Genomic DNA, 16,442 nt, shown 5'->3' with positions numbered 1-16,442 from the left:
CCTGCCTCAGCTGGGATTACAGGCATGCCCTACCACACCCAGCACATTTTTGTATTTTTGTATTTTTAGTAGAAACCACATTTCACCATATTGGCCAGGATGCTCTTGAACTCCTGATCTCAGGTGATCCCCCACCTTGGCCTCCCAAAGTGCTGGGATTACAGGTGTGAGCCATTGCGCCCGGCCCCAGGTCTGAAATTTTAACTTAGTTTTGGATTCCTTGGAATTTGAAAATACGCTAACACGGAAGATTTTAAATAGGTAGTTTGAGGTTATCAAGAAAAGTAACTTGGAGCAAGAACATCAGAAATTGTTCACCATGCAAATATTTAGTATTCTGAATCAAGGAACATAGTATTTTTTTTTACATGAAGTATTCCAGTAAGGTAATTAAACTTATGGAAGGGATATATAACTTTTTGTAAATAATTCATTAAAACATTTTATAATCCTTTTAATGATTTCAGGAACTTCCTAGAAGGGTCTTAAGAAAAAATGGCTAAGAAAACAAAGTGAATGGTTTTGTCCAGCTTAGAAAGAGAAGGTAAAATAGTTAAAAATACATTTCATAGATTGAGAATGTAGGGGCTGTGTCACAGTTATGCTACTTATTTTGTGGTTTTAAGTTAGTCTCAACATTTTTGGGTCTCAGAATCAACTTTTTATGGGATCTTTTTTCTCTGTTTTTAAGATTATCTCTTTTTGATGTTTTGCAAGTTTACTGTATTATTTGGAAGTGCGAATTTCTTTTTATTCTTAGCATATACTGGCTTCTTTCTGTATTTTTAAATTCATGTTCTGTAAAATTCTCAATCACTAGCTCTTCAAACATTTCTTCCCTGTTCTAGGACTGTATACAAATGATAAACTTTCTTACTGTATCCTTCATGTCTTTTAATTTCTCACATTTTTCATCCTCTTGTTTCTTTTTACTGCATTTTGGGTAATTTCATCAGCTGTATCTTTCTGTTTACTAGTTCATTTCTCAGTAGCATCTCACCTGCTGTTGAAAACAATGATGGTTTTAATTTCAATAAATATATTTTTCATTTGATTCTTTTTAACTTCCTATTTACTGATTACAGTCCCTTGTAAGTCTATTTCTAATTTTTAAAAGTCAAATATTTGATATTTTTGATAATTTCAATATTTTAAGTTTTTATAAGTTTACATTTAAGGTTATTATTTATTGCCTATATTGTGACTTATTTCCTTGAGTATGTGTTAATCCGTGAGAAGACAGAGGACCTAAGTTGTGTGTTACCCTTCAGTATGATTTGAGTTCGTTGCTTCTCTGGGTGAGGTGGTACAAACTCCTTGGCATACTCTATTCACCTTTGAGGATCCTGATTGAATGCCAATGCCTTGTCTTAAGTTTAAGCTCCCTAACCCTTACTACTAGCTGAAGGTTTTGTCTCTGCAGGTCAATTGCAAACTAACAGGCCGAAGCTATCTGCCTTCAGGGATAAACCCCATCTTTCAAGCTGTCTTCTTGCTTGATGCTTCCTGCTGCTTTCTTGCTTTTGTTTCAGCTCAAGTTTTTTTTCTGTATCTGTCTTGAGTGTATAATATAGAGGGAGTTTCTGTCTTGAATGTAGGCCTGGAGATTTTCCTTATATGGTACAAACCAGCAATGAATTAAGAGGTCTGTTTTCTCCAAGATCTAGTGTTTTGTACTGGGAGAACACTTTTAAAAAGTGTCTATTCCATTGTAGTGCCAAAGTACAAATTTATTTGGATTTATTTTTTGCCATCTTATTTTTTACCATATTTCTTTTTCTATGTTATGCTTCTTTCTCACCTTTATCTCTCCTCCTGTCTTTTGGTATCAGCTGGATTTTCTATTTAATCATATATTTTTCCCTTTACTGATTTGGAATGTGAATGTTACAAGTACTTTTGATTATCCTTAAACCATCTAAAAATGCTACCCTCTTTCCAAACAACACAAAGGTATTGAAATAACATTAATTCTAATTAAATTCCACAAGTTCTTTATTGAATCTCCAAATTGGATATTATTAGTATTTTATATAGTCAATGTTTGTTTAGATTTGCCCAAACGTTTATCTTTTTTGATGGGACATGGTGGGAGCTTACCTTTTTTCTTGTGTGTCAGATGTTCCTTCTAGGTAAAATTCTTTATACTTTCTGAAATTATGTCCTTAGAGCTTTAGATTTAGAACCGACATCTCTTGAGCTGTTCTAAGATAATATCTTTTCCTTTGGAGATGTGCAGTTTTTATTATATGTCTAGCTGTAGATTTATCATGGATTTAGGTTTATTCTGAATCTGCAGATTTGTGTCTTCCATCAAATCTGGATTGTTTTCAATATTAAAAAACTTCTATTTTAAAATCTGTATATAGAAAAGTACATAAGCATAAATGGACATGTTAATGAGTAATAGTAACAACTGTGTAACTATCCAAGTCAAGAAATAAAACATATCAAGTAATCAGGAAGTCCAGTGTTTTCTCTGGGGTTTCATTACGTAGGCATGATTTATTAAAATCTTTACTGTGTGATTGAACTTAATCTTCAGCTTCCCTCCTCTACCTGGACATCAGGCTGGCTCAAAGTCTCAACACCCTAATCATGGTTATTTTTTTGACATGAGCTACCTCCATCCTAAATCATCTTGTTAGCATTAGCTGTCTAGGGCCCACTGTGGGTCACATCATTAGCATACACTTTCAGGGCTTACCATGAATAATGAAGGCACTCCTGTTGTTTAGGAAATTCCATGGGTTTTAGGAGCTCAGTGTCTAGGAACGCTGAACGAAGACCAGACCAATTGTACTACAGTATCTTTTTTTTTTTTTTGAGATGGAGTCTCACTCTGTTGCCCAGGCTGGAGTGCAATGGTGTGATCTTGACTCACCACGACCTCCATCTCCCGGGTTCAAGTGATTCTCCTGCCTCAGCCCCCTGAGTAGCTGGGATTACAGGCAGCTACCACCACGCCTAGGTAATTTTCGTATTTTTAGTAGAGATGGCATTTCACCATGTTGGTCAGGCTGATATTGAACTCCTGACCTCGTGATCTGCCCACCTCAGCCTCCCAAAGTGCTGAGATTACAGGCGTGAGTCACTGCCCCTGGCCCTACTATAGAATCTTTTAAAATGAGTTTTGAGATGGCTTATGGTCCCCGAAGTGATCTACTTTAGTAAATATATGTGTGACTTGACTGACAATGTGGTTATGCTCAGATAAGGCCATTGTAAATTGAAAATATCATGAGTTAAATACATTTAATACATCTATGAAACATCATAGCTTAGCTAGGCCTACCTCAGACATGCTCAGAACAACTCACTTTGGCCTATAGTTGGGCAAAATCATCTAACACGAAGCCTGTTTACAGAGCCTGGACTGGGTGGGGTGGTTCATGCTTGTAATCCTAGCACTTTGGGAGGCCGAGGCGGGTGGATTGCCTGAGCTCAGGAGTTCGAGACCAACCTGGGCAACATGGTGAAACCCCATGTCTACTAAAATACAAAAAGTTGGCGTGGTGGCACATGCCTGTAATCCCACCTACTCAGGAGGCTGAGACAGGAGAATCGCCTGAACCTGGGAGGCAGAGGTTGCAGTGAACCAAGATCGCACCATTGCACTCCAGCCCGAGTGACAGAGCAAGACTCCATCTCAAATAAAACAAAACAAAAATAAAGCCTGTTTTATAATAAAATGTTGAATATCTCATGTATCATGCTGCATTTCAGTCACTGAATAGAATTAACAGCAGATAGTACTGGAGAAAAAATTAGTACACTTGAAGACAGAGCAATAAATTATTCAGAAGGAAACAGAAAAAAAATAAACAGAGCATCTGTGAGCTATGAGACAGCTTCAAGCAGGCTAATATATGTCTCCTCTTATCACTCCCGGGTTCAAGTGATACTCCTGCCTCAGCTTCCTGAGTAGCTGGAATTACAGGCATGCACCACCAGGCCCGGCTAATTTTTTGTATTTTTAGTAGAGAGAGGGTTTCTCCTTGTTAGTGAGGCTGGTCTCGAACTCCCGACCTCAGGTGATCCGTCCACTTTGGCCTCCCAAAGTGCTGGGATTACAGGTGTGTGCCACCGCGCCTGGTCAATATATGTCTTATTCAAGTCCCCAAAGAAGAGTGTGGGAGATGTAAAAAATATTTGAAGAAACAATGGAGAAATTTTTCCAAATTTGAGGATAACTATAAACCCACAGGTCCAAAGAGCTTGGCAAATCCCAAGTACAATAAACATGAAGAAAACTATACCAAGGAATATCCTAATCAGAGCTCTTAAAACCAGTGATAAACACCATCCCTTCAAAAAGACATACTATTAGAGAAAAACAAGCAAAACCAACAATTTTGAAAACATTGGAAGCCAGAAGACAGTGGTCTAACATCCTCAAATGAAGTAAAGAAGTGGGGGGAAAGTCTGTTAACTTAGAATTCCAGACCCAGCAAAAATATCTTTTTTTAAAAAAGTAAAATAAGAACATAAGGCATACATATGAAAGAACTCATGCCCAGTAGACCTACAGTACCCATAAAATTAGAGGAAGTCCAACAGGCAGGAAGAGCACACCAGATGGAAATACAGATCTACATACAGAAATGAGGAGCACCAGAAATGTAGGTATATTTAAAAGCTTTTTTTGTTTCTTATTTCCAAGTGTCTTTTTAAAAGTTGGCTATATAAAACAAAAATAAAAATTATTAAAAATATATTGGAGGGTTACAATGTATGTAGGAGTAAAAGGTAACAATAGTACAAAGGCCAGGAGGGGAAGTATACAATTTTAAGTATATAAATGGTAATATATTATTGTAAGGCCCTTAAACTAAACATGAAGTGGTGGGTTACAGCTTGAAGACAGACTGTGGTAAGTTAGAGATGTATAATATAAACCCTAAAATAACCACTGAAATAGCAAAATAAGTTTTAATAAATAAGATAGTAAAGTCAAGCTGCATATTCTGTATTAGTAAAGCTTAATTAATTTTCTGAAAAAATAAATATAAATATAAATATAAGTTGTACTACTTTCTGCACTCTAGTGGAACTTCTTTGCTTTTTTTACTATAGATACTGGAATACCTTTCCAGATGCCTTTGCAGCCAGATGTGAACAGTGTTCCATTTCTGGCTAATGAGATGTAAGCATCTTTGTTGGGGTATGGGGGTTCCCAAGAAAGCTATGAAATAGGACTAAACTCAGCTAAAATATCTTTTGCCTTTCACTCTTTTTCTTCCTGCTTAGAGCACTGGTACAGTGCCACCAGAGAGACAAACGCTGTAAGCTAAGTATGGCAGAACTGAGTGCTGTAAAGAGCATTGGTCCCTAATGACAGTATTAGGCCATCATGTCAGATCTCTACTGCAGACTCCCAGACTTATTGTATGAGATCAATAAACCTCTCAACATTTATGTCCCCTATAAATCATATTTTTGTTGTTTGCAGCCAAACATTTTCTTAACTAATATAATAATGTCCCCCCCCGCCATGGAATCTACTGTTCTGATTCATTAATATTATGTGTCCAAAATCATGGTAGAGAAGGGACATTGAAAAGGGACATGGGGCATAAATAGTCTTGATAATTTCTTGGTAAGACTATTTATGACTATATTTAGTTAAATATAAATATTTTTGTTTTGGTAAGTCCACTAATGTCTGAATATCTGAAAGTATTGGAGGAGTTATATGGTAAGAAAGATAAGATTTATAGAAAAATCTAAGTTCAGAATTGTTAAATTATTTTTATTTGTCATATTATTTGGATGCCAGTATTACTTACCTTTAAACCTTTCTGTTTTATGTGATAGTTATTATCATATATGGTACCTTCTGCAATACCTAGCTATTTAGAAGTAATCGAAGTGACAAAATGCCATAATATATGGAGATGATGACAGGGCAAGGAGAAGGAATCAAAGATACAATACCTGGTATTATTTCCTTTTAATTTGTTTGCTATTATTATTTACATTTTACCTTAAATAGGAGACAGGTTAATTAAATATCCAATTTTCCTATCTGTAAGACAAAGAAAAAACTTATGTTTGGTTTTCTGATTTCAAGATTTTTATCTTTCTTGGGATATATATTTTATAAAATGTATAATTTGGTTATTTGTATGTTTAGGGGTGGCTAAAAGGCTCACATTCTTCTAAGAGTAAAGTCTAAATTGGAAAACAGTAAAAGTTGCATACTCACAAAATTAGGCATATTCTAAATCATAGTATAACTACAACTTTAATTATGTCTGCCAAACATTCAGTAGAAAAGGGAAAATAACACTCAGAATCCCAGTAGATTTAGGAAGAGAGTTGGGAACAGAAGACAGTCTCCCTTTAGTTATGCTGCTCTTTTAAATTGTAGTGGTTTTTTTATGTGCCTTCCAGCTTCTCCCCCACTGTGCCCTTCTTCTTCCCACAGGTCCCCAATCCCCAGATTTCTGTGCATCCTCTCTCATGCAAAGAAGGCTGGAAGACAAACTTCTGAAGCTAGAGGGTGATTACTAAAGGAGTTTGAAGTGAGTGCCATGAAAAGACCTAATTACTCTTAATGAGAATGGTATTTCTGTATGTTCCCACACTTGAATTTTGACCGCCTTTATTTAGATACCACCAGTTTTACATGCACTCATTTATGCGTGTTAATTCTATGCAGTTTTATTGCATGTATAGATTCATGTGACCACACCACAGTCAATGCACAGGGCAGGTTTATCACAAGGATCCCTCCTGCTACCCTTTCAAAGCGACAGCCACTTTCTTTCTTCTCCTCCCACTACCTCCCTAACCCCAGAAACCACTAATTCTGTTCATCTCTATCATTTTGTCATTTCAAAAATGTTAAATAAATGGAAGAATGCACTATTTAACCTTATGAGATTGGCTTTTTCATTCAGTATTATTCCCCTGAGATGATTCCAGTTGTGTGCATCGATAGTTTGTTCTTTTTATTACTTAGTAGTATTCTGTGTATGGATTACCACAGTTTAACTCTTCACCCATGTGGGTTGTTTCAAGTTTTTGGCTATTTGGAATAAAGCTACTATCAACATTTGTGTACATGTTTTTGTGTAAATGCTTTCATTTCTATGGGATGAAGAGTACAATTGCTGGGTTGTACAGTAAGTGTTTGTTTGATTTGCAAGCCACTGCCGCACTTTTCCAGAGAGGCAGTTACCGTTTCACATTTCCAGGTGCAATGTATGAGTGATCCATTTTCTCCAAATCCTTACCACCACCTGATGTTATCACTATTAAAAAAAAACTTAGCTATTCTGGTAAGCTTGTACTGATATGTGCCTTTACCTAATGGCCAATGATGCTGAACATCTTTTGATATGGATATCTTAGTGAAATGTCCATGTCTTTGTCCCTAATTAGATTGTTTCTTATACAGTTGCGTTTTGAAAGCTCTTTATATATTTTAGTTACAAGTACTTTGTTGGAAATGTCTTGCAAATATTTTTTTTTCCAGTCTATCACTTATCTTTCCATCATCCTCTCAGGTCTTTCACGTAGTATACCTTTTTTTCTTTTTTAACTTTGATTAAGGTCAATTTGTCATTTTTTTCTGTTAAGAATCTTGATTTGGTATCAAGTGTAATATCTCTGCCTAGTTGTAGGTTCTGAAAATTTTATCCTGTGTTTTTCTTCTAAATATTTTATAGTTTTATATTGTGCATATAACTCCATATTCCATTTTAAGTAAATTTTTGTACTTAGCGTAAGGTTAGATCAAGGCCTATGAATGTCCAGCTGCTCCAACACCATTTGCTGAAAGGCTGTTCCACTGAATTGTTTTTAAACCTTTGTCACCCATCAAAGGTGATTTAATATACTCACGAGAACAGTTTATTTTTACCCATTCCAATGCTCTTTTCTTTCTGAAGACCTCTGGATCCTATTTAATCTTCATTTTTAGCAGGCAGTCCTGCTGTTCAGGTGTAGTATGAGGACTGGGTGGATGTGTTGGTTTAGCCTTCCACTGGGCCCTGCCATCACCACTCTGGCAAAAGTAGAGCACAGACTGCCTCTCATTGCAGATGGGTGAGGTGGCAGTTCAGCTCCCCTTCTGGCCCTGCTGACATCCTCCTGGCAAAGGGGGGCACTGATTTGCACATCCTTTTTGCTTCCCAGGGGGACTGGAAGCTTACCTCCCCAATGGAACCTGATGACACAGGGGAGGTGACAAGGAAATGGAGTGCTACCTAGGCCCGTGTCCTACCTCTTTGTTTCACCTTGTTGATACCCAGGTGGGAATGGAGGCTCAGATCCCTGCTGAACCCTGCTAACACCAGAAAGGGTATATTAGTTTCCAATGGAAACTATAACAAATTTCCACAAATTTAGTGGCTTAAAAAAACAAATTTTTTGTCTCATAACTCTGGAGGCCAGAAGTCTGAAAGCAGGGCCACACTCCTTCTGAAAGCTCTAGGGGAGAATCCTTTTTCACTTCTTCCAGTTTCTCGTGGCTCCAAGTGTTCCTGGGCTGTGGCTGTAAAACTCCAGTCTCTACCTCTGTCTTCACATGGCTTTCTCCTCTTCTCCATGTCTCTATCCTCTATGTATCTCTTATAAGGACATTTGTTTTTGGATTTAGGGCCACCAGGATAATTCAGGGTGATCTCATCTTGAGATCTTTAATTATCTTTGCAAAGACCCTTTTTCCAAATTAGGTCACATTCACAAGTTCCAGGGATGTGACATGGACATTTTTTTTGGTGGGTCACTGTTCCCACTACACCCTGATGGAGGGTGGGGATGGAGGCTTAGCATCCTGGTGGGCCTTGGTGACTCCAGGGGTGGGAGTAGGGGTGGGAGAGGGTAGTGAAGCTCCCTGGTCACTAGTCTTTCTTTGCACTACTTAGTTACTATGGGTTGAATGTCCCTCTGCTTTTATGAATGGATTAATGTTACTATCACAGGAGTGGTTTTGTTATAAAAGTGAGGTCTCTCTTGCTCTTACCCTCATGCCATGTGATGCCCTCCACCATGTTATGATGTAGCAAGACGGCCCTCACCAGATGTCGGTACCAGGCTCTTGGACTTCTCAGTTTCCAGAATTGTGAACTAAATACACTTCTTTTCTTTATAATTATTCAACCTGTGGTATTCTGTTATAGCCACAGAACATGGACTAAGACATTGGTTAAGTCTCGTTGCTGCCAGCTGGGGGTGGAAGCTGTCTTTGTCACTGGACTTCACTCATACTACCTATATTACCTCCTGCTTCTGCTGAGTGGAAGACAGAAAATCAGCTCCCTGCTTGGTCAGTCTACATCACCTGGAAGGGCAATCAGTGCTGCCTACATCTGCCAGGTAGAAGATGGGAGATTAGCTCCCTGCTCAGTTTTGCAGACACCATAGGATAGGGGTGTGTCAGGGCACTCCCATCTGCTTCTGTGGGATGGGGGTGGGTAGGATGGAAAAGTATCTCCTTGCTCTGCCACACTGAAACCATGGGGGTGGCTTGTAGGTTGATGCTTGGCTGGTGTAGGGTGGGCATTACAAAAAAGGGTTTTTGTTCTGTTAGGCGCCTGGTCCTATGACTAGGAGGAGAAGGCTTTTCATGCATGCAGTTGTGTGTGTGTGTGTGTGTGTCTTTCCCACCTGGGATATGTGGGAGGCAATAAGGAAACTCAGAGAACTCACTGAATGTCATTCCTTAAGTCCCAACGTCCATAGATAGCTTGCTGCATTCTTTCCACCTATGCTTGAGTTTTCCTATGCTTGTTTGTTGTGTTATGTGCAGGGTCTTTAAGTTTTCAGAGGAAAGACTTGGGAGGAATGGGCTATTGCATCTTGGCCACACCAGAAATTGTTTGATGACTCATTCCATTTAAAATTCTAAATGTCATTAGTCATACATTTTAGTGGAATTCTTTTCAATTTTTATGTTCATTTTTCCTACAATTCTCAATTTAAGCAGTAAGTGAAAGAAAAACAATTTAAAGTATATTTTAACCTTTAGTTAATGCTGACCTCTGACTGTATCTGCTTTCTTACTGGTTCTTATACAGAGGATTTTACAGGGACAAAAGCAAAAGATGAAAATATGCTAATAACACTTGTTATTTAACATCATTCTTATGTGAGATTAAAAACTGTATTTAATGCCATATTCTTGTACAACTATGAGTTCTTATTTTTATGAACTATCTTCAGCAATGTGTACAAGAATACTGTTTAGAATAGTTTAACAGTATTATTTATGCATGTTGACTTAGAAGTAAACTGCAATAACTACTACACATGATTTTATAGCAGAATGGCCTCATTTCTTCTTTTGGTATCATGAATGACTATTATGACGAAATCCACGTCCTGATGGAGTTTTGTGTGCCTTTATTCCATCTTTTGCATTGAGGATGAAGTTTACTAAGTTGGAAGGCATGGTTTTTTCAATTATTGATGGGGACAATTTTCCTCTCATTTCTGTCTGGACAAACATCACTAGTTTGGAATATGCTGGGTTTCTGTAAGCAAAAGAAGAGTTAAAAAAAAGATAAGAAATTTTTAGATTTACCTACTGAATTTACAGGTTTTTGGAGAGCAGGATTCTTATTCACCATTGACATACTTAAAAATTGTACTTAAAAATATTAAGTGGCTAGAATATTTCTTAAAACCTTCAGTTTTAGGCACCCTTTTCTTTTTGTCATTTTACTGACTTTTAAAAATTCTAACAGTAATGTATGCTTATTATGAAAATTTAAACAATATAAATTTTTCATAATTAAAGAAAAATTTCCCTCCCTTATTTCCCTTATCCTGTTTCCCAGAGATAATCACTGTATATAATTTTAATTGTTATCTTTTCAGGTGACTGTCTATATAGATATGTGTGTATATATATACACACACATATATACAAAGACAGCATACATCTGTACATAAATGAATATGTACCCCACATATATAAATAGAGTTTTATTTTTTTAATGGAGACATTTTTCTGCAACTAGTTTTATTTTTATCTTATGAACTTCCTTCTGTGTCTGTACATACAGATCTACTTAACTGTTTTTCATGGCTACAGACAGTATTTCTATTCTATTTAACAGTCCTTTTATTGACTATCATTTAGGTTGTTTCTCACTTTTGGCTACTGTAAGTAAAGCTGCAATAAAATATCTTTGTAATGTATCCATTTATGCTTTTTTTTTTTTTTTTTTTGAGACACAGTCTTACTCTGTTGCCCAGGCTGGAGTGCAGGGACGTGATTATAGTTCACTGCAGCCTCGAACTCCTGAGTTTAAGCAATTCTCCAGCCTCAGCTTTCTGAGTGGCTGGGACTACAGGCATGCCCAATCATGCCTGGCTAGATTTAAAATTTTTTTTAAAGAGACAGGGTCTCATTATGTTGCCAAGGCTAGTCTCAAGCTCCCGGCCTCAAGCGATCCTCTCACTTCGGCTTCCCAAAATGCTGGGATTTCTGGTGTGACCCACCTCACCCAGCCCCATTTACACTTTTATAAATACTTATAATTTCTAGGTCAAAGGTTTGTGCATTAAGCTTTTTGACATGTTAATTCCAAACTGCACTCTAAGTGGTATTTTATATTCTAGCCCACCGATCTTCACACTGGGGTAGGAAAGGATGAATACTTTTAAGAGAATAAGTTTTCAAATCTCTAACTTCCATATGCATTTTTTCCTTAATCTGATGTGTAAATATGTCTCTGATGGAGATGTGGGCTTTTTCTTTCCTATCTGCCTGTTCAAAATCGCCCTTCTCTTGCTTTATACAACAAAGGCATACCTGTTATCCACACTAAATAGTACTATGGTGCTTTACCTTGGTATGTAAAAATCTTTGAGATGCTAAAGGGAAAATCTGAGTAGAAGCGGATTGAGAAAAAAATCTTTTCCAAGTCATGCCATTTTTTTTTTTTTTTTTTTTTCAGTAAAACTGAAGGATCTAATTGAGCTGTCAGCTGACAGGTCTTTTTTTTTTCTTTTGCGACAGAGTCTTACGCTGTCACCCAGGCTGGAGTGCCGTGGCATGATCTGGGATCACTGCAAGCTCAGTCTCCCGGGTTCAAACGATTCTCCTGCTTCAGCCTTTCGAGTAGCTGGGACTACAGGCAAGCGCCACCATGCCTGGCTAATTTTTGTATTTTTGGTAGAGACGGGGTTTCACCATGTTGACCAGGCTGATCTTGAACTCCTGACCTCAGGTGATCCACGGCACCTCAGCCTCCCAAAGTGCTGGGATTATAAGTGAGGGCCACCATGCCTGGCCAAGTCTTTTTTTAATGATAACTATTTTTTGATGATCGGTCACTACATAATTTATGGTATATAATTCATAAATTTTTATATAAAAATAAAATAAAAAATATTTTTATATAATTCTGAAATTTATTTTTATTAATTATTATTAAATCAGAAATTATTTAATTGACAGTGCTGGAATTATACTCTCCATTTTAACACATTTATGTTAATAAATTTTCTTCAGTTTTCTTAAAATGAAAGCACCAGTAGACTTGATATTGAATGCTGTCTTATCAGTAATATACACCCACAGTTAAATGAAATGAGTGTAATGGTTAAAAGCGTGGACTCAGGAACTAGTCTGCCTTGGTTTGAAACTGAGCTTTGCTATTACCTATATATAACCTTCAGATAGTTAATCTCTTTGAGCTTCCACTTTCTTTCCTGCCCATTGGGCACAGTCATACTACCTACTTTATGGGGTTACTTTGAAGATCAAATGAGTCAGTATATGCAAATTGTTTATAACAGTGCCTAGCACATAGTAAGTGCTATTTCAGTTTTGCTAATAATAAAATATGTGTTTCTAATAACAGTTTGCACTATGTTTAATATTTATATATAAACATATTTTTAATTTTGATCAATATGTAATGATAACTTAATCCAGAAGGCATATATATATTTGTAGTTGTTAGACAGTAGAGTTATGGGAAGTAAAACAAATTTTAAAACTTTAAACACATGTCATTTTTGCAAAGAATTAGGATGACTATGAAATAATTCAAATCATAAAATATATTCTATTAGAATAAAATTATATGAGGGGAAAAATAAAAATGTGAGTTCAAGGAGGAAAGGAATGATGTAAATTTTCTGACTGTTAAAAGTTGTATTTATTTTAAAGTGAATAATTTAATGGTGGGTTTCAAATTATGGTATTTATAATCTACTGGATATGTTTATAAGGATGATATAACCATTTTTTAAAAAAAGTCAATGTTTAGCACATGCTAGGAATTGTACTTTTCATCAATGTAATTTACTTTTCATCAATGTAATCCCTATGAAAAATTTTAATGTCAACTTAAAAATGTGCAAGGGAGAATATAGTTTTATAAAATTTTCAAGGAAGACGACCGTTCCAACAAATAGCATGAGTGTCCATTTTCTTATACTTTTCTCCATGCAAGGTTTAGACTATTTTTACAGTGCCTCAGATGGCTAGATTGAGAACAGAGTAGTTCCCTCTTATCCTCTGTTTCACTTTCTGCAGTTTCATTCACCTAAGGTCAACCCATTCCAGAAATAAGAAAAATTCATAAGCCTTAAATTGCACATTGTTCTGAGTAGTGTGATGAAATCTTACATCATCCTGCTCTGTCCCACCCAGGATGTGAAATCATCCCTTTACCAGCGTATTTAGGCTGAATAGGCCACCCACCCATTAGTCACTTAGTAGCCTCCTTGATTATGAGATCAAAAAACCATGGTGTATACATAGGGTTTGGTACTATCCATGGGTTTAGACATTTACTTGGGGTCATGGAACATATCTCCATGGATAAATGGGAACTGCTGTCCTTACTAGTAGTTTCTATGGTCTTAAATCTTCCTTTGTGTTTACAATGGCTTTACACACATAAGAAAGCCTTTCTAATATTTACTGGAGTGCACTTCTGCATTGACAAGGTGCAAGAAGGGGACTTGGCCAGTGAAGCATGCTTTAAGGTGTAAAATTTTCCAACTATAGTCCGTGCCAGTGGTTGATTACCTTGCTGAATTGGTGTAATTACCCTTCATTTGTTTTGTTTTCTCCTGCTATGGAGAATAAAATCTTGGCCATAGATTCAAAATTGACAAATGGGTAGAAAGACCACGCATTGTTATTATTATCTGTATCAACAATCCTGTACATTAACGTGAATAATTGTGAGGTTTTTTAGTTTTCCAATTCAGTAGAGGAAATGTTAAGGAATACAGGTCCAAAATTTAATTTCATATGGGCTTCCTTCACATACATTTTTTTTCTTGTACTGAAACATTTATATCTAACCAATGCATCTGTTTTCATGTGCCAATATCTTTTACTCAATAAAAAATCATTTAGCAAACATTAAAACTTAAGGAACTTATGAAATGATATACATTGAATTAGAGTATATGCTTTTACAAAATATGTATATTTTATGCTGCCATTTTATCCCAAGGCCACCTTTAGGCAGTGACTCATCTCTGATTTCTTCAGCTTTTCTTTTATCTGAATGTACCTACTGGATCTTATTTTGCAGGTATCTGCTCTTAGTAAGTAGTCCATTGGGAAGAATTCATTCAAAGTAAAGCATTCATTACTGATAAATGTGTGTTATAATTCTAGGAAAGTTTATTTTTAATTCATAAAAGTTCCTTAATAATTTACAGAAATGACTCTAATGGAGAAATAGAAAATATCAAGGAAGCTTAACTGCTGGGAAATGTTTGTGTGTGTTTGATTGTTCTCAGAAACCTCAGATCATACTTTATAGGGAAGTATCCATTCTGATTATACTTAAAATGAAAATGATTATATGAAGTTATTTGAAAAATCATATTTAGGGGCAGTTTTTTTTTTCCCCAACAGAATATGCTGATACGTATTTCTACTGATGAACCAGGAATCTTGAACTAAATCACAAGTTGAACTAAAAAACCTGTTAAAATAAATAAGTGCAAATAACACTTACTCTTTCATTGGTGAACATACAAAGCCACAAGGATGGTTATAACCACGGATATAATTTGAAGATGGAGGATATTCTGGAAAATCCACGCTTTTAGCTAAGAGATTTTGAAAAATTAAAATGAAACCTATTTCACAAAGAGGAAAAATTATTTCCAGCAGCATATTTTTAAAAATATATAATATAGCATTTAAGTTGGTTAATAGCATTAACATTAGTTTTATATATGTGAATGTTTATTTGCACATATGAAGCCAAAATTGAGAAAATACCAGTATCAGCACTATTGTCCTCTTAAATTTTTTCCTGCTAGTATTTCTAAAGATGCTGTCAACTTCTGTATACAAGAAAAATGGTTAAAAGTATCATTGAACTATTTTCTGAGATTTGAAGCAAAAGATGGCTCAAATCTCAGAAAATAGTTAATGCCTATAACTAACTTAAATCTCACTGGGTTTGAGTGAAGACCGTTAACTGGCTTTGGGTGAAAACTATTCTACTAGGGTCCTGGGTTCATAGATTTTTTTGTTAATCATGTTTTTTTTTTTAAGTAAAATATTTGAAGTGGTTAGATGGTCTGTCAATAACGATATTTTAAAATGCTCCCTTCTGCAATTCCCTGTAACTAACTGCAAACTCTAACTGAAAATCAGTAGAGTTTATTTTAGAATTATGCAACATAGTATCTGTATTCTATGTGAATGCAGAGGGGGTTGGTTTATGATTTAATTTATGATAATATATATATACTCTTTCTAAAAATATTTTAAAACATATATGTGTTTATTCTGTGCAACTGAATCCTACTCTTATCAGAGAAGATGGATTTTCTGATATGATTTTAACATAAGCAAATCAATTCCATGGGAAATACAATGTAAAACACTAACTTGGAGACTAGAGTTGTTGAATAAATTTTCCATTTTTATGACTTATATCATTATCTTGACAGAGCCTATAATAGTACTGCCAGAAGTGATGTTATTATAAAAGATTTTTTCTCTGTTTGAAATATGGAAATTCTGCTTGTCTTCTTTAAAAAAAATCTGTTGTAGTCTACAAACAGGTATGGGTCTTTTATGAAGCATATGGTGTGGTAGTTAGCACTTATTTTGGAAAATCAGAAAGAACTGAGTTTTAATTCTGGGTTAACTGCTTATTAGCTATGTAACTTAATTTCTTAACTGCTTAATTTCCATGAACTTCAGTTTCCTCACTAGTCAGATAATGCAAGCAAAATATTTAGCTTATAGCAAGGTACAGGGTAGGATAAAAAAAAGAAATGTTAAGAAAACTATGAGTACTGATCAAAAATTCATTCAATGGAAACTTTTAAAGCAAATTCAATAGTGATTTGTGCACCAAATCACTATCAACTAGAGGTTGATTACCTCTAGTTGTTGATTTTAATCTCTACTTCTTTTTTAGCTTCCCTCTGATCACTAATAATTATATAGAAATGGTCTGCTTTCAAAATATGGAAAATAACAGATG

At 35.7% G+C, this 16,442-nt stretch overlaps 1 protein-coding gene across 1 annotated transcript in view; it reads right to left on the bottom strand.

The window, feature by feature from the left end:
• Positions 1–10,300: 10,300 nt before the first annotated feature.
• Positions 10,301–16,442, bottom strand: part of STARD6 (StAR-related lipid transfer (START) domain containing 6) — a 34,319-nt gene continuing 28,177 nt past the window's right edge. The window contains exons 5-6 of the mRNA XM_011978027.1: positions 14,952–15,045; positions 10,301–10,484 (exon numbers count right to left, since the gene is read on the bottom strand). Of these exons, the coding sequence (XP_011833417.1) occupies positions 10,301–10,484; positions 14,952–15,045 (278 nt within the window). The remainder of the gene's footprint in view (positions 10,485–14,951; positions 15,046–16,442) is intronic.

The sequence above is a fragment of the Mandrillus leucophaeus genome, unplaced genomic scaffold (assembly GCF_000951045.1).
Source record: "Mandrillus leucophaeus isolate KB7577 unplaced genomic scaffold, Mleu.le_1.0 Scaffold1030, whole genome shotgun sequence".
NCBI classification, from domain to species: Eukaryota; Metazoa; Chordata; class Mammalia; order Primates; family Cercopithecidae; genus Mandrillus; species Mandrillus leucophaeus.
This window is presented reverse-complemented; position numbering and strand designations above follow the sequence as displayed.